Genomic DNA, 18,648 nt, shown 5'->3' on the forward strand with positions numbered 1-18,648 from the left:
GAAGTCATACTGATTAACATTATAAGAAGTGGTGGCTGACATTGGAAGGAAGAGAGAAGAATTATGAAAAGCTGTCAGAAAAAGTAAGAGCATAGTAATCTGGGACCATTTTGTTTAGGGGAAAATAGCTCCACATTTCAGATGCCCCATAGGGTATTACAGTGTCACAACACAGAATAATAACTGATGTGGTTTTTTTTTTTTTTTTTTCCTGATGAAGCCAAGTCCTTGGCAGTGATTAAATTATTATAATCATTGTAGTCTCTTCAGAAATACAGAAGTGTATATATTCTTAGAAGATTAGCATAAGAATGGTCAAAATAACAGTTCTGAGAGGACCCTTAAAGCTTCATTCCCTGGAAGATTCACTTAACGTAGGATACTTTATTTCCTGAGTGAGCTAAATAAATAAAGTGTTACTGTCAAAATCTGAACCAAATAAATAAAAAAAGGTGACCCTGTTGTGAAAAATCACTCCAAAGCACCCAACACATTGTTCTCTAAACTGATCAGAAGTGAATCATAGACCAGCTACTGTTTCAGAGCATCCCACCCCAGCTCCGTCTGCTGGCGTGGTGCTGTGGGTGGGGGGCGGTGGAGGAGGGTGCTGGGGCCCAAGCCCTCTTGCTCGGTTTGGAGTCAGTGTCTCATTAGAGTCCCTTCCCGCCTTGGCAGTGGTTCGGGCCTGGGATGGTGCATGTGGCTTGGGAACCATCATGCTGCTCTGTGCCCTGTGCTCGTCCATCTCCTGGCATCCTTGTAACACAAGTGTCTCGTCCTGAAGCAGTCTTTGTCCCTCTTTGAAGATGACACGGTTGATTGTACCACTGGGAAAGGAAACCCTGTTTGCGTTAATGTGTACTCACGAAAGAAAATGTGCGGGAATTTTTCAGAGTATTAAAATAACGTATTTGAAGGTCTGTGAATTTTTTTTCATTTGCCCACTTTTCATTTGAAAGGAAAAAAATTACGGGAAAAAGCCCCAGAGCTGTGACATCACCTTCCTCTTGATAGTTGTCACAGCTGCATGCCTGCCACCTTGCCTTATGTTCGCTTCTTCTTCTCAATAGGATATGGCCAACGCATTCGCACAGAAGCACCTTCGGTCCATAATCCTCAATGTAAGTTCCCAGACAAGCTATGTTTTGTTACTGTTATTGTTTTGTTACTATTAACTGCAACTACCACTATTATTATAGTTGTATTATTATTATTGAAATCACTATGGAGTGGGATGGGCACGCAGAGGGACGTTACCCATAGGTACTAAACACTTCCTAAGCTGGAAAGCTTATGGTTTCTGATCCACTGTAAGCAGGGCTGTCTCTAGGAGGCTGTCCCACCAGGAATTGCAGAGCCTCTAAGGAGGTACTTAGCCAGCTCTACTGTTTGTTGCCTCACAGCTCCACAAACTTTTATCCAGAGGGAATGTGTTAAAATAGGCACAGAAGAGGAATTCACTCCACTAACACCAGTCATAACCCTGAGTTGTGCGGGACACTGGGAGGGCTGCCCGGCCTGGGAGATTGCAGAGGAGGAGCTGGCAGTCCTGCCGCGAGGAGAGGTGTCAGGAGGCCTTAGAGGCGGTTCTTCAGGGAAGGCTGAGGATAAGCCAGCTGACCCGTCAGAAAGGAGTTCCTGCATGGGGAAGGGGGGCACCTAGGAGGAGTGCGTGGGCCGATAGAGCGTGGGGTGAGAATTTGTGACAGGCTGGAGAGGCGGCCAAGACCAGATCAAGTAGGGCCTTGGTCTTTTTCCCAAAAGCAATTGAGAGGCTTTAATCAGGATTGTGAAATAACCAGGCTGGCGTTTTAGAAAGGTCACACTCCAAGATCCGTGTTTCCTGAGGGGTGTGTGAGGGAGGAGGGTAGAGCGGGAGTTAGGGGTGGGCGGGGGGAGGCGTCTGGAGGGAGGTCTCAGCCCCTGTTCTGCATCGGGGAGGGGATGTGGGCTGGGAGAGAGCTGAGGTGGGAGGTGAGGGCCGGGAAGGAGAGTCAAGGCGCTGGGTTAAAAGGAGGCCATTTTATCAGTTGTCCAAAACCAGGTGCAACTGGGAGACCACAGTGTAGGGAACAAAATGAGAAATCGAGAGTCGAGTGTGAAAGGCTTCATAATTCTGAACGTGAACTTTGGAGTCGGCAGCCCCCGCTCTGCCTTTAACCAATCTTTGATCTTGAGCAGTTCGCTTAACTCCTGTGGGCTTCAGTTTGCCCATCTGGGTGTGAGGACCAAATGAGCTGATACGTATACGCAGGGCTTAGGGGCCCCGGCACTTGGTGAGCGCTCTGCTCACATGGGCAGTTCCGTCACCGTAAACAAGATGCAGAGGTGATAGAATTCAAGAAGTAACCGTGGGCACCTGTGAGGCGGCGCGATCAGCTGCTCTAAACAGGCAGAGCCCACCGGACTTCTCGCAGAACGAGCTCCTGCCTGCGGGCCATCTCCCTGGTTACAGAGCCCCTCTGCCAGCCCGGCAGGAAGGGCCTGGCCAGACGCTTCCGCCCTCTGCCTACCACACAGGTTCCCTCATTCTTGTCTCCGTGTCCGAGCGGTTGTGTGGGGCGCCGTCCTCTGCATGTGTGGGAGTGGGTGCCCTTCTCAGAGAACTTTAATGCATTTCGAGGCTTATTATTTACCTGAACGGGATTAGAAGTTCAGCTCATTTCTGGACAAACCTGGTGAACAAGTGAAGATTCCATCCACTATAGAAGACAGTTTGGTGTCAGGACTCAGGCCGAACGGGTCTGCTAGGAGAAGGTTAACGTATGCTCACTTAAGTCCCGGGATTGAACAGAGTTGAGCCAGGGAGCCGAGGCCTCGAGGTACCTGACAGTCAAATAAGACTTCATCAGACTGGCGCTGTTCTTCTTTAAGCCATTGATGACTCGAGGAAGTACCCTCCCACTCTGACGTCTCTGAGATTGAGAAACGGGGATTAAAGTGAATGAAAACCAGTATCACATTAACTTTAACCTCTCTTCAGAGTGGTTCTATGAATTATGGAGAGAGGTGAGGAGAGAGGAATAGGGATAGACGGGTAGGGAGAAATCAGAGTGTTGGAGGGAGGGACGCAGAGAAAGGAAGAGGCTCAGAGTGAGGTGCAGGGGCAGAAGCGGCCGAAGCGGAGAAAAGACCCTGGGCTGCAAGAGACTGGGTGGAGGCGGAGGGGGAGCAGAGCAGACCATGAGAAGGAAGCTGGGGAGGCGGAGAGGAGGCTGATGAGAGAGGTCACGCCAGAGGAGAGGGAGCTGGAGAGGGCGCGGGGAGGAGGTGAGGGCGGGGCACACACGCCAGGGGGCGAGCAGGAGCAGCCCTGTCCGCTGTCCCGTAGAACTTGCTGTAGTTGTGGAGGTGTGTGCAGAAAGGGCGGCCCAAGCTACGTATGGCTGTTGAACGCTTGAAATGTGTCTGGTGTGGCTGGGGAACTGAATTTGTAGTTCTTTAAAGTTTCAGTTTAAATTTAAATGCCCACGTGTGGCTTGTGGCTACTGTATTGGGCCTTGCAGATCTAGGGAAAGAAAGAGACAGAGAAAGGAAGAGCTCTCTGGAGTTGCACCGGTGGGGAGAGGAAATCTAGAGCAGCGCCGTCCAGTGGAGATATGATGCGAGCCACTTGTTTCATTTAAGTGTTCTAGTAGCAGCATTAACTAAAAAAGGAATAGGGGAAATGAATTTCAATAATATAATTCATTTAACCCGGTATATCTAAAATAGTATGATATCAACATGTAATCAATAGGAAAATTGTTAGTGAGGTATTTTACATTTTCTGTTTTCATACTAAGGCTCTGATATCCAGTGTGCATTTTACATTTACAGCACATCTCAATTTGGACTGGCCACATTTCAAGTGTTCACCAGCCACAGGTGGCTAGTGGCTACCAGACTGGACTGCACAGATCTAAAGAGATTGATTGATCCCGAACCAGAGCAAGCTCTAGAGAGAGCTGATCTAGAGTTAGAAAGCTAAGTATTTTAGAGTACAGCAGAACTTTCTGACATGTTCCACTTCTACTCTATCATTGGATGTAGCCACTAGCCACTTGTGCCTCCTGAGCTTAAAATGTGGCTAGTGCGACTGAGGACCTGAACTTTTAACTTGAATCAGTTTTAACTGACTTAGATGCACGTGGCCACATATGGCTAGTGGCTGCCATACTGGACAACACAGCTCTAGAGACGAGCTAGGCCGAGTAAGAGAACACGAAGGGCACAGAGGGCGGTACATGTGGGAAGATGGGCAAGAGTCTCATTTGGGCGAGAAAAGACCAAGAACGACAGGATTCTAGATGGTGAGTGAGACAGAGGGAGCGAGGAATGCAAGGGAGCAGGCAGGAAAAAGCAGGAGGCTCCTGCGGGCGAGGGAATAGGACACCGAGAGACAGGACGGGAACCAGCGTTGGTCAGCCCGGAGGACAGAGCGGGGCATGTGGCATGTAGAACAAGACAGAGATGGAGCATGAGAGGTGGAGAAGGACCTCAGGTGGGTGGGCGTCAGGGAGAAGGTGGTGAGCTGAGGGGGTGGGGAGGATAGAGTTAGAGGAGGGGAGAGGGATGTGGTGTGGGGACATGGGGAGGGGGACATACCCAGAATGAGCAGAGGGAAGGGGAGGGACACCAGTAGGAGAGAAGGGGGCCGGACAAGGAGCATTAGATGCCCCTCTTTGTGTAGGTGTCTCGAGATGATTGAAAGAAAATGATCTTTTCAGAACCCCTCTACCTGGTGAGGCCATCCAAAACATTTTATTTTTCTAAGGGAAAACAAAAGAATTGTACTGTCCAGTTCTACAAGCGACTCTTCACGCACATTCTGTTGTCTGGATCGATTGGAATGAGGTCCAGCCGCTGATCTCCCGCATCGTAATGTTACTTCCCCGGCCAGGGGCGTGCACAAAAAAAGATGGTGCCCTTGTGGCCTGCAGTGAATCATCTCTGCCTGAATCAGGCCCATTCATGTTGCATCCCCTTCTGGAACTTGAAGTCCCTGTGTGGGGGAGGAAACCCTATCCCCTGCCCAGCATACTGTCTTTTCACCAGCATGGATGTGACTCTTCAGTAAAAATCAGTTCAACCCTCTGTTCCCTGCCTTTGCTCTTCCCAGCATGTGATCCGAGGGAACCGCCCAATCAAAACCGAGATGGCCCATCAGCTGTATGTCCTGCAAGTCCTGACCTTTAACCTTCTGGAAGAAAGGATGATGACCAAGATGGACCCCAATGACCAGGTAGGTTCTAAGTGGGACGGAGCTTTCCTGGCTGGCATCGTGTGCTGTTTGATGTGGTGCATTCCACCCTGTGTATTGAGCACCTGCTGTGTGCCAGGAACTGTGCTTAGTTGTGTCAGCTTTGGGCCTCACCATGATCCCTTTCTGCTGGGTGACTGGGCCAAGCCCATCTCTGTCCTGCGATGCTAGAGGTGATGCCTCCTCAAAAGATCGATCGGGGCCAGAGTTCTGCCCGGAAAAACTCTACCCACTCTTTCTTTTCCTTGTTTCCCTTGATTAGCTGATTCACCTGCTGACTATTTCACCTCCCAGGCTCAAAGAGACATTATATTTGAACTGAGGAGGATTGCATTTGATGCAGAGTCTGACCCTAGCAACGTCCCCGGGAGTGGGACTGAAAAACGCAAAGCCATGTATACCAAGGACTACAAGATGCTGGGATTTACTGTGAGTTTCCCAGAGCATGGACACTGGTAGACCTTCTCCCCTGACAGGGAGTCAGAGGGCCACCCAGACAGAACCCTGACAACCCTCTCTCATAACATGATGGTGGCCCTGGAACAGAAGACACTAAGAAGCTGGAGGGGCCTTGACACTTGATTTGCTTTGGCCATGGCAGGTTCACAAGTTTATGGCAACATTTGGCCCCTTGAAACAAACCCATCTGTAGGAGGGCCCAGGAGGTCGGCCAAATGAGTGGAGAGGGGATCTCTCATGAAAGCAGCTAGATTCTTTGAAAATCTGGAGTGGATATTTTGTGATAGGCTACAGCTTGAGAATGGAGCTAATTCAGTTAAATACTTATTGGGCATCTACTCAGCACCCAGCAGTATTTAGGCACGGGAGATGTAAGATGAGTCAGCCACAGTCCAGTGGCCATGGGCTCACAGCCTCGTAGTAGAGATGGGCACGTGACAAGAGCTACAACAGAGGCAGGTGTGACGTGTGGGAGGCATATGGTGGAGGGGTGATTGGGGTCCCCCTCAGGTGAGCTCGCACGCAGGGTCTACCGAGTCTCAAATCAGGTGTGTTTGTTTCTACAGAACCATATCAACCCAGCAATGGACTTTACCCAGACTCCTCCTGGAATGCTGGCCTTGGACAACATGCTGTACTTGGCGAAAGTCCATCAGGACACCTACATCCGGGTAAAGGCTGGGGACCAGCTTTCTCTGTGTTGATGCCACATCGCTTGCCTCCCTCCCTCCCTCCCTCACCCTCTCTTTCCTCTTCCCCCCACAGATCGTCTTGGAGAACAGCAGCCGAGAAGACAAACATGAGTGCCCCTTTGGCCGCAGTGCCATTGAGCTCACCAAAATGCTCTGTGAGATCCTACAGGTTGGGGAACTGCGTAAGTCTGTGTGGCTCCCCCCTTCCTTCAGCCATTCCTTGTACTCAGGAGCCTGGTGAGACTCGAGGGTATAGAGTTAGGTGTCCATGGGACTGGACAGCCTTATTGTACTTTTTAAAATATTACCAAGAGAGCTGTAATCCGTCTCCAGTTGTTTATGGGAGTCGTGGCTGTGGCTTGTTTGAGCTGGTGATTTAGCATGTTCAGTAGCTACGCCCCCATCCACCACCCCTCTTGGTCGTCAGTCTGGTTTTGTTCCTCCGGACTTTGGTGTGGAGGATCCCAGGTTTATGGACATGGGCTCCCAGCTTCATCCTTTCCCTGTTTCTCTTCTTCCACAGCAAATGAAGGGCGCAACGACTACCACCCGATGTTCTTCACCCATGACCGAGCGTTTGAAGAGCTCTTTGGAATCTGCATCCAGCTGTTGAACAAGACCTGGAAGGAGATGAGGGCAACAGCCGAGGACTTCAACAAGGTCGGTGTCACAGAGCTGTGAGACCTGTGGGCTGAGACCATCCCAGGACAGCCTGTGACAGCTGGCCAGAGCCTGGGGAATACCTGAGCTGGAGGACAGTGTGGTCTGCAGCGCTGAGTCATAAGACGGAGGCATTGAGAGCATCAGTCCCCTCTGTAACCCTGAGCAGGTGTCTCCCTGCTGGGCCCCTCATTTGCCCAGTGGACCAGTACCGGCCCCTCCCGCCTTCCTTCGGGGGCAGGAGGATAAACATAACAGTGATAGCTGTGGGTTACCGAGCACTTACCTGTGCAGGCACTGTGGCAATTTCGTGAACCGCAGATGTTATGGAGACATCGGGGTGGATCCGCAGTGAAGTGCGTGTCAGGGGTACTTCCCAGTAGCCATTTCTGGATGCTTTCTGAGTCCACTCTCTGACAGCACTGCTAGGCCCTCAAAAGCTGATTATCTAGGAGTTGGCTCTTTCGAAGCTGCTCATCTCATTGTAAAAAATTTGTGAAATATAAAGAAGAAAAAGTTATCTATAATTCCCCTATCCAGCGACAATGACCATTTTTATCTTTCCCTCTAGTCTTCTTTTTTTTTCTATTTGGTTGTGCCGGGTCTTAGTTGCAGCAGGAGGGCTCCTTAGTTGCGGCAGGCAGGCTCCTTAGTTGTGACATGCGAACTCTTGGTTGCAGCATGCATGTGGGATCTAGCTCCCTGACCAGGGATCGAACCTGGGCCCCCTGCATTGGGAGCACGGAGTCTTATCCACTGCGCCACCAGAGAAGCCCCTCTGGTCTTTTTTTTTGCTATAGATTTTTCCTTCATTGGTGGGGAGCTGACTGGATGTGCAGATGGTGTCCTGCTTTTTACTTAGCTGTTGTTGTTTTAAGGGAACTAACACAGGTTTTGAACACACTACAGTGTGCCAGGCACTGTGCATCCAGATAGCGTCTCATATGCTTGTGGCAACCTCTATCGAAGATGTGTCTTCCTTTCTCTAGCTTTAAGGATGAGTAGGTGGGGCCCTGAGCATGTTGAGTGACTTGCTCAAGGAAAAGATTAAGGCACAGAGTTGAGATCTGAACCTGCTTCTCTCTGACTCCAGAATGTATGAGAAATAAAGCACTTGTCTGGACATCCCTGGCAGTCCAGTGGTTAAGACTCTACGCTTCCACTGTAGGGGACATGGGTTCGATCCCTGGTCAGGGAACTAAGATCCTGTATGCCCCATGGTGCAGCCAAAAAAAAAAAAATCCATTTGTCACCATCCATCATTTGTCCTACGTAACTAAGAAGAGATAGTAGTAGAGAATCAGTGCTCTTACTCACCCAGCGGATGCCTGTGGTACCCACCGTGCTCAGGACCGTGGAGGGCAGAGCCTGGCATCCGTTTATCAGACCAGGGCTGAGGCGGCCGCCTTCTTCTCTCTCAGGTTATGCAGGTAGTCCGGGAGCAGATCACTCGGGCTTTGCCCTCCAAACCCAACTCTTTGGATCAGTTCAAGAGCAAACTGCGGAGCCTGAGCTACTCGGAGATTCTGCGACTGCGCCAGTCCGAGAGGATGAGTCAGGATGACTTCCAGTCCCCGCCGATTGTGTAAGTGCCGTGATGGGGGAGGGCGGTGGGGGGGAGTGCCAGCTCTGCCTCCCTTCAGAAGGCCTGCTGTCCCCGTGACCTTCTCCTTACTCCGGTGCACGTCCACCGCAGGGAGCTGAGGGAGAAGATCCAGCCCGAGATCCTTGAGCTGATCAAGCAGCAACGCCTGAACCGGCTCTGTGAGGGGAGCAGCTTCCGAAAGATTGGGAATCGCCGGAGGCAAGGTGAGTTGAGGGCCCGGGCGCTGGGACCGTCTGTCCCTACTGCCCGGAGCTGCCGTACTGGGCGGGGGGCACCTGCCCGGACAGTCCCTGCCGGGAGCAGGCAGGGAACGAGTCGTCTTTTTGCCCCTCGTGTGCCCAGGCCTCTCCCGGAAGTGTCCTTGCTCACCTGCCTGGCTTCCCTTGTGTTCCAGAGCGTTTCTGGTACTGCCGCTTGGCCCTGAACCACAAGGTCCTGCACTACGGTGACTTGGACGACAACCCTCAAGGGGAGGTGACATTCGAATCCCTGCAGGAGAAAAGTAAGTTCATTTCTCTGTTGGGGTGTCATGGTAGCTGGACTTGCTGTCAGGAGACCTGACTTCTGGTCCTGGCTGCTTCAAACTGGTAATCTGGCCTTGGGCCAGTTATTTCTCTGAACCCATTTCCCCATTGGTCAGAGGTCATCTCCACCTGGCCTACCTCAAGGGGCTGTTTGGAGAATTCAGTGAGATCACAGATATGGGTTTTGCAGATTGTAAAGGGTGATACAAGACTAAATTGAAAGGCGGTGGTTAAGAGCAGAACCTCTGAAGCCTGACTGCCTGGATTCACATCCTGGCTTTGCTGTTAATTCTAATTAATTACAAGCTAATTCTCCCCTCTGCCTTGGATTCTTCTGTAAAATGGGAATAATAGCCACATTTCCCTCATCAGAGGATTGAATGAGTCCTATATGTAAAGCACTTAGAACAATGGCTGGCAGGGGGTAAGAGTAATTATTAGCTGCCTTTGCTCTGGTGGCCGTTGTCATCTTTATCGCCACGAAGTGGAAGTGAGGTGAGTGTCTGAGGCCCCCTTCCTTAGGCAGACAGTGCAAAAGCCCTGAACCCACCCCCAGTTAGACTTGACACAGCGCAGCAGGCCAGAGTCCAGGCAAAGCGACCACGGAGCAGGGAACCCTCCCTGAGCTCATACAGCCCTGTGGGTCTGGGGGCTGGGCCGTCCCTTCCAGCACTGATGCAAGGACCAACTTGCAGCATAAAGCTTCCAGAAACTAATTCCCCTCATTTATCAGTTCCTGTTGCAGACATTAAGGCCATTGTCACTGGGAAAGATTGTCCCCACATGAAAGAGAAAAGTGCTCTGAAACAGAACAAGGTGAGTGGAGAGGCAGCCCCGAGTCTGAGGTGCTGTCACAATGATACGTGGAGCGTAGTCGGTGGTGGTTGTTTTCTAGGTGCGTGACCTCTCGCCCCCATGCTGTCTCATTTTAAGTTCATCCTGAATGTTTTGTTAAGAACGATTTGAACAGACACCAAGATAGATAGAACCCCCATAGACGCCTCACCCAGCTTCATCAACCAGGGCAAAGTCTACCCATCCACTTGTCCCTCTTCCCTTATTACTTTGAAGAAAATCTCAAGTGTTACATCGTTTCTTCTGTAAGTATTTAGAATGAACCTCTAAATTATAAGGACTCTCTTAACATAATCGCAGTACTATTTGCACACCTAAAAGGAAATAAAAAGTTGTTATTTAGTATCAAGTATTCCATTGATGTTTGATTTTCTACTAATTGTCTTAAAAATGTCATCGTTTCTCTATATAAAAATATATGTGTTTATGTGTATTCACATGCACACATACACACATGCACACACTCATACCCACTTTGTTTGCTAAATCAGAATCCAAATAGGGTCTCTGCAGTGTGATTAGTCTTTTAAGTTTCTTAATTCATAAGTTCCCCCTCCATCTTTTGCAGCTCTTTTTTTTTCCCCTCTCTTTGCAGTTTATTAGTTGAAGAAACCAGGTTGCTTGTTTGGTAGTTTCCCAGAGTCTGAAATCTGCTGATTGTCTCCCTGTGGTGTAGTTGAGCCCATTCCTCTGTCCCAGATCTGTAAATTGGTAGAGAGATCTAGAGGCTTGATCCAGTTCAGGCTTGACCTTTTTATTTTGGCCAGACTCCCTCCTAGATGGTATTCTGTTCTATCAAGAGGCACATAATGTCTGGTTGTCTGTCTTTTTTGTGATGTTAGCAGACTCTGGAGGCTCAGTGCCTCGTTTCATTAGTAAATTAACGTTTGCAAACTAGTGATATTCTAGGGCTCTCATCCCTTTTATTAGTCGAACTACTTCTCTAAAGAGAAACTTGCCATCATCTACAGTGGTTTCCCAGTGGTACAGTTTATAAGAAGGGAGGATAAACGCTTGATTCTTTTCTTTTATGTACCTACTTTTAAAACAAGGACTTAGTTCCCTGGTATCATCCAACAGTGACCTATTTTGTGCATGTGTTTTGCTTTGTTTTTTAGTGGTATTGTGAACTCATGGATTTAAGCCTATTATATTTGTTTCAGTCATTACAGTTATGTTGTTGATGCTCAAGTCGTGCCATTTTTGGCCACAATTTGTTTTTGTTTTGGTGGTTTTTTAAACTGTTAAGACTTTCAGCTTAATTACCCAGATATATATATAAGGTAATATACAGTCGTGGACTCTGACATTCAAAGGTTCCGAGTGTTGAGAAATGATTTTTCTCCAATCTTAAAAAGTATCACCACATCCTAGGCATGACTTAGGTGGGTTAGTGAGGGTTGATTACCGGTGACCTCATCTCCAGCCACATTTGTGCATGAGCCCTGGGACCTTGATGACATCACATCTGAATCAGCATATTTGGCGATGGTTCCAAGTCACTAGGACTTTGACCAAGCTCTTGGTATGTAGGGCTCAGGCCATTCCCTTGCTCCAAATAACTGAAACCCTTTCTCCTTTAGGAGGTGCTGGAATTGGCTTTCTCCATCCTGTATGACCCCGACGAAACCTTAAACTTCATTGCACCTAATAAGTATGAGGTGAGCAGCGTGACGCTGCCTTGGACAGCCAAGCCTTCTCTATGCCTGCAGCTGGAGGGGAGGAGTGGGCAGAACAGAAACATACCCCTAAAGGCAGGGGCCCCAGAGGGTGACGAAGGCTGCTGACACCAAGGATCTGCCATGCCGGGGGTCCTTCCCCCTGAGCTGGGCTCTCCAGGTCACTCTTAGCAGCAGTGGTAGGTTGTCGTTAGAAAGACAGGATCAACTGGGGATAACTTATTTGCCTGGAACTAGGAAAATGCTCCTCTTTTCAGTTTCTGCATGGCCACCCACCCAAGTGAGCCTGACAGATCCTCCCTCTCCAGGGCTCTGGGGCACATGTTGTAGTGGATCTGACCTGGGCTTTGAAGCCAGGTGGATCTGGTCCTCTTTACACGGGGACTACAGTTTCAGCTGTAGCACTAGAAGATGCTAGATATTGAAAAGCAGCTGTGGTTGAGAGCATACATGTCTGGTGAGCTCTGAGAGCCAGTGGAGGGAACTGGAGGTGGGGCTTCTGGAAGAGGAGACCCTTAGGCAGGGCCTGAGCTGTCAGTGGAGTTTGATTGGGAAGAAATGAAGAACTAGCAGGTGGGAGATAGGTGAGCAAAGGCAGGAAAAAGATGGAACAGGAGGAGTTAGGGAGGGATGGGTTGAGAATTCTCTGTTATTCCCTCTTGTCATGAGACCCTCAAGTTCAGGTTTTCTAGTACTTATTTTTAACATTTATTGACATGGTTTTTTTTTTTAACTTTTTTTGAAACAAAATTGAGATTCTACAGAGATTCCTTTTGTTTCCTGCCTTTTTACGTAATATGTGTTCCCCCCGACCATTACAAATTTCGGGGGCAATTTCAGGTTTCTCTAAAGAGAAACTAGTTGATGTCCCTGTTCTTAGTTCTTGTTTTGCTGTATTTATTAATTGCATTTTTAAAAATCACACTTGATATTATCTTAGGGAGTTTAAATGTAAATCCCTTACAAAAATCCCAAGGTCTTTTGAGAAAGTGAACGATCACCTCCCAGTTTACCTTTGCTCTTATCCCAGATAAGTCCTGCCTGTACTGAATAGGGCCCAAAGAGGCTGTGTGAGCCCTGTCAGCAAAGCGACTTTGGCAGGACCTCCCGCTGACCAGGGGCCACCAGTGACATTTTGCAACTTGCTACCCACAGTACTGCATCTGGATCGACGGCCTCAGTGCCCTTCTGGGGAAGGACATGTCCAGCGAGCTGACCAAGAGTGACCTGGACACCCTGTTGAGCATGGAGATGAAGCTGCGGCTGCTGGACCTGGAGAACATCCAGATCCCCGAGGCCCCGCCGCCAGTGCCCAAGGAGCCCAGCAGCTACGACTTCGTCTATCACTACGGCTGAGCCCAGAGCCGGAGCTGACGGTACCCAGCAAGGGACTTGCGGCCCAGGAGGAACACTCACAGTCTGGTGCCTTGTCTTTTGCTTGTACAGAATCTATAGTGACCGTGGTGGCCAGTCAATGCCAGTCACTCCTCAGACCCACCTCGGGCCACCCGGAGCTTCCTCTTGGTCCCTGCCCATTCTGAGTCGTGAAGGCAGGGTGCTCTGCCCTCCCCATCACCGGGGAGCCTGGGGTCGGGCCGTGAGGAATAAACAGCAGACGCCCTTGCCTTCCAGGCCAAGAAACTGCTTCTTGAACCTGAGTTAACAACGGCCACTCACCTTTTCTTCCTGAGCCTGCTCGCCAGTTGCCTGGATCCCCAAGCGGGCAAGAGCTGGCCCAGGAAAGGCTGCCCCAGAGGACAGACGTGCTGGGCATGTTGAGAGCCTTGGAGAGGCTGCCTTCGGGTGACCCGGGCCTGTGTCTCAGATCTAAGTGGAAGCCTTGGCCTTTGCTCAGTAGATGCCTTGCCCTTGCTTTTGCCGTCTTCGTGAGGGCTCACCTGGCCTCGTCCAGGGCCAACGTGCTGCTGAGGTTCATCTCTGACATCTCTGGTCTCCGGATGCCACCGGATCCTCTTGCCCACGCAGTTGTCTGGGCAGATGGACGTGTCTCCCTACAAGCTCTGTCTCTCATCCTGGCAAGTCAGAGACATGCAGGCCAAGTCCCACCCTCTTAGTCTCAAGGAAGAGCCCAGATGAAGCCTGGGTCTAGACTGTGGTGAGGTCACTAGATTCCACTCCCCTCCCGCCCCATTTATATCTTTTCCTTCCGCAGGGAGAAACCTCCCACCTCACCTGAATTGCGGCCCCTCCGGTTTGCTTTCCTTTGGCCTTCCAGACGTCGGGAGGTTAGCCTCCCTTGCTCCCTCCCCCAGTGCTGTGGTTTCTGCCATTGGCCATGATTTCAGGGAGCCGGCTGGGGCCAGGGGAGGCCACAGCTGTGCCAGTGAGGCTTCCCTGGTGCTGTAGCACTTGTAAACCACACGCACAGCCCGTCTCCTTGGACACGCGTGGACACAGTGGCATTCAGTATTGGTAGCCTAGCATGGTGGGTACTGCCCAATGAAGAGTGTACTATATATTTTCTTTACTATAGGCCATACTTATACAGACATGTATATATATTTATATAAGATCTACCTATCCTAGGATGGAACGTTTGAGGGAAAATAAAATGGGAGGCCAAAAAAAAGAAGAAAAAGGTAACACTTCCAGTTGTGAGCCAAGATTGTAACCTGAGAGTGGCCAGGAGCTTCCTGTCAGTAACCATGTTTTCAATAAATACTCTTTCATGTACAAACTGGTTCCCATTAACAGCTGTTTCTCTGTACTTGCTCCCTGCCCAAGGGAGCTTTCACCTTGACAAGCGTTCATTTCACTGTGTCTGGGAGACGTTGGAGAGCTCCAGCTAGAGCCCTCAGCCGCCTTCCCAGAGCCCCTTCCTCCTCCTGAGCGACTCTGCCCCACCACGCACATGCCTGCACACACACGTACGCACACACACCTGCCTGCTGGTTAAGGATGCTCACAGACTGTCACACCAGGACAAAGTGCTTTCCACTCAGGCCCGCCCAGTATAGCAGGGAAAGGCATACTGTACACCCCCGAGGACATGGCCTCCCTCTCCTCCCCGCCAGGGACACAGCCAGGGAACAGCTCGAGTACTTGTGCCTGACAAAGAAGACATGTTCTTCACCCTGTGTGTTGCCGGTGCTTAGTGCCCAGCCTGCCAGCTGGTGTTCTACACTGTCTCTGTCGCTCAAACCTCAGCCTTGATAGCCGGGAGGCTTGAATGAGGGCGGTGATGAAGTAGATACTTTAGCTTGCCTCTGAAGGAGAAGAGGGTGAGGACAAGCGCTTTCAAAAGGCATAGAAAGTACATGCAGCCTTGAGGACTCAATAAAGCCAAGAGCTTGGGTGCCATTGTAGGTGTTGGTAAGTGCGGAATGAACGAATGCCTGGTGATGCCAGCTGGCGGGGGTGGGGCAGCAGCGGTCTGCATAAAGAACTGGTTACACTCTGGCATTGAGCCTTCTGTTCAGAGAGGGCAGGGAGCCCAGCTGAGTCACTTGCAAGGACTCCTGTTTGCAGCCAGCCTTAGAGCCACAGATCCAGGAGGGGCAAAAAGTCCCAAACTGGGCTTCACTCTGCAACCCTAGCCTGCCCTGGCCTAAATGGTTCTCTCTCTCGACCTGCTCTGCCCCTTTTAATCCATCCTGAAAGATGAGTAAGACCTCAACTCCCTAGCTGGCATTTTGGGGACTACTGCATCTTGCCCCTTGGCTACTTTTCCAGCCATGGTTTTTGTTAACTCTCCTTATAAACAAGTGGACTCCAAGCCAGGCTCCAGCCTTCTCCTCGCCTCCTTATTTCCTCTTGTCTGGGATGCTCTCCCCTTACTCAACTTAATGAAATTAAGATCATTCTTATAGAGTTTTCAGGCACACGGAAGATGTTTCACAAATGTTTATTATTTATTCCCTCCCATGGATCTTGTAAGTCCTAAAATTTAATGCCTCTGACATCACTCCCCAGCTGGCTTGAGCTCCCAGAAGAAAAAGCCCAGGAGAGATCCAGCTCGGTGTTTCCATGGTTGCCCAGCACTGGGTTGGAATACGGTAAATATTTAATTTGTAAGTAGGTGATTGTTTTCTGGCTGCCCGCGATGCGCAGGGCTCTGCAGCAGGCACCGAGGCTCCAGACCGAGACCCTGGTTGAGCGCAGGAGACACTAACAACCACCGAACGAGGGGGAGCTCGGCGTCGAGCCTCAGGGAGCTCCCGAGCTGCGGAAGCGCACAGCCCTGGGCTCCGCAGACGGCACAGGAGAACCGGCCCCCGAGCGCCGCCCCGCCCCCGACACCGCCCCCGCTCGGCCCTCAGCGGCTTCCGGCAGGACTGCCCCCACGTGGCGGCGCTCGGCCTCGCACTTCCGGCAGGAGGATCCGGGCCTGGAGCGGCCGCGGCCGAGGTGAGTGGGCGCGCGGCGGCCCTTCTGCGCGCTCCCGGGGTCGGGGGGTGGACCCGGGCGGGGCTGGGAGCGGGGTCCCGGCTTGGCGACGCGCGCCGCGGCTCCGGGTCCCCCGGGGAGCTCCTCATCCCGGGCCTCAGTGTCCCGGTCGTAGAGGGGCCCGGGCCTCCGCTCGTGTGCGCTCCCCCCGGCGTTTCCCGAGCACCCGCGACGTTATCCAGGCGGGCATCACGCGGACCCGGCCCTGCCCTTGGAGAGGCCGCATCCCGCGGTGGGGTGGGAGTCGGGGATGGGCAGTGAACACGTGGACAAACAAGGAAACGTCAGGTAGTGGGAGGTGCCACGAGGATTAGGAGGGCTCGCCCTCGCCCAGGATGTTCAGCCAAGCACAGGTCTGTGGAAGACTGTACTGGGCAGAAGGAACAGCAAATGCAGAGAAGGACACAGGCTTGATGTGTTGGACAAACGAGGGGCCAGCGTGGCGGGTGGGCGGGGGCGAAGATGAGGTTGCAGATATGGGCAGAGGCCAGAGGGTGGAAGGCCTTCCTTTTGGGCCTGCTGAGGAGTCGGGGTCCCCAGAGGGCCTGGCCTGCTTTCTGTGCTCAGGCCACCTCTGGGGCTGATTGGTGGACTCCAGGCTGTAGCGGGGGAGAGGAAGCAGGGACGCCAGTTAGGAGCCTTCTTAACTTTGAGAAGGTGCTCCGTGTGGGCTGGGGTGGGCATGGGGACTTAATGCAGGTGGGGCACCTGGACTGGCTCGTTGAAGGAAGGGTAGGGTTTGAACGGTGGAGGGAGGGCATGGCAGTGTTGGAGCAGGAACCACACCGGAAGCCAGAAGGTGCAAGAAGTCGATTCACAGGAGAGTGCAGACTGCCCTGGCATGGGAGCCCTGGGGGAACCACAGGGAGGGAGTGCCAGGAGAAAGCTCCCTTAGTGCCAACACGCCCCGTGGTTGCCTGTGGGACATCGGCAGTCGATCTCACCAGGGAGCCGTTTTGCCCCCGGGTAACAGTTGGCGACACCTGGAGACATTTTTGGTTGTCACAGCTTGGGATGAAGGGGAAGGGATGCTACAGGCACCTAGTGCGCAGAGACCAGGGATCCAATGCACAGGGCAGGCCTTCTCCCAACAAAGAATTATCTGGCCCCAAATATCAATAATGCCGAAGTTGGGAAACATTGGTATAGAGGAAAGAGCGTGGGCCTGAAGTTCTGTTGGATGTAGGTTTGGTGCCCCCGTGCTCCACTCTCTGGCTGGAGGAGAGGAGTCAGACTGTGAGGGGTGCAGGCAGAAGCAGAGAGGACCATATAGGAGACCAGTGCATTGTGTAGGGCAGGGAGCATGGTGACTCGGACGGTAGTGGTGGAGGTCAGGAGATGGGACCTTATTTGGGATATTTTTTCAAGATAGAGGTGACAGTATTTGCTGATTGAATGTGGACCGAGGGAAAGAGAGGAGTCAAGGGTGAGAACAAGATTTCTGGCCTGAGTAACCAGGTGATGGTGCCCCTGGCTGAGGTGGGAAGAGGAGGTTTGGATGGAGAGTGGATGAAAAACAGGAGTCAGCCCTGGACAGGCTATGTGTGAGACACCTGACATTAGACATTCAACCGAAAAGGACAAGGAAGCAGTTGGATATTCTTGTGGAGTTGAGGAGGTCGGAGAGAGGGATCCACATTGGGGAGATGTAAGCTCACATTTCAGGGAATGGGACCACATGAGATCACCTAGCACAGCGGTTCTCAACCCACTGGATACAACACCTTCTTTTGAACGACAGATATTTCAGTAACAACCCCCCTTATTATTCACAAAGGAAATTTATGGTTAATGAAAATGGCCTACACATAATTTTTTTTTAATTGACAATGCCCTAACCATAATATAAAAGAGAAATAAAAGGAAGGTAATCGATAATAAAATGTTTCAATATGTGAGTTCCTGGGCCCTGCGATACTAGAAGCTACAAAGAAGCAGTGGGCGCTTTCACCTCTGGTAGAACCTCTGGGAGTGTGAAAGCCACAGCACAGGTGGCTGCAGCCGTGTCACGTTGGCAGCTCGAAAACCATGCCTGCTGTGTCTGTAGATGAGGTTGTTTTTCCAGACTGGGAACTCGTGGTACCGTTTTATCAAAAACAGTTCAGTCTCCTTTCAGTGTACGTGGTATAGGTATTATTGGACATTTTAGTGCCTAGGAGACCCATGGAAAATTTGCTCTGTGTTACATGTGAAACAAAGTTGGGTTGTAAGTTCAGGGAATTATAAATAGATCTTTCACCTCTGTGAATGTTGAAGTTATGCAGGGTGCTGAACAGTTCTTAGTTATGTGGACTGTTCTCCCATATTCCCGACTCACTAAAAGCTAGGAGAGTCTCCCCAAAACAGCACAGGTTTCCAGAGTTTCCTGAAGAGAGCCACAGCCTAAGGTGTCCTCTGGGCAAAGCCTTGTGCCAGCTCCCAGTTTGCCTTGGGGAAGGAGACATGGTAAGCCAGGTTCCAGAGTACAGAACTGAATGTGATTTCTCCTTTTAGAAAGGACCAGGGGTGGGGGAGGTAAGGTATG

At 51.1% G+C, this 18,648-nt stretch overlaps 1 protein-coding gene across 6 annotated transcripts in view; it reads left to right on the forward strand.

Moving 5' to 3' along the window:
- ELMO2 (engulfment and cell motility 2) overlaps positions 1–14,415 on the forward strand; it is a 38,347-nt gene extending 23,932 nt beyond the window's left edge. For 5 of the 6 annotated variants that reach the window (XM_059898750.1, XM_059898749.1, XM_059898751.1 and 2 more), the window contains 12 exons: positions 1,071–1,121; positions 5,102–5,224; positions 5,537–5,671; positions 6,268–6,372; positions 6,467–6,575; positions 6,917–7,053; positions 8,475–8,638; positions 8,750–8,862; positions 9,054–9,161; positions 9,917–9,999; positions 11,622–11,699; positions 12,873–14,415. In XM_059898750.1, the coding sequence (XP_059754733.1) occupies positions 1,071–1,121; positions 5,102–5,224; positions 5,537–5,671; positions 6,268–6,372; positions 6,467–6,575; positions 6,917–7,053; positions 8,475–8,638; positions 8,750–8,862; positions 9,054–9,161; positions 9,917–9,999; positions 11,622–11,699; positions 12,873–13,073 (1,407 nt within the window). In that variant the 3' untranslated portion in view covers positions 13,074–14,415. Of the gene's footprint in view, positions 1–811; positions 918–1,070; positions 1,122–5,101; positions 5,225–5,536; positions 5,672–6,267; positions 6,373–6,466; positions 6,576–6,916; positions 7,054–8,474; positions 8,639–8,749; positions 8,863–9,053; positions 9,162–9,916; positions 10,000–11,621; positions 11,700–12,872 lie in introns of those variants that run through there. The other variant, XM_059898754.1, reaches the window with a different exon arrangement.
- Positions 14,416–18,648: the final 4,233 nt, after the last annotated feature.

This window comes from Balaenoptera ricei, chromosome 15, assembly GCF_028023285.1.
Source record: "Balaenoptera ricei isolate mBalRic1 chromosome 15, mBalRic1.hap2, whole genome shotgun sequence".
Classification (NCBI taxonomy): domain Eukaryota; kingdom Metazoa; phylum Chordata; class Mammalia; order Artiodactyla; family Balaenopteridae; genus Balaenoptera; species Balaenoptera ricei.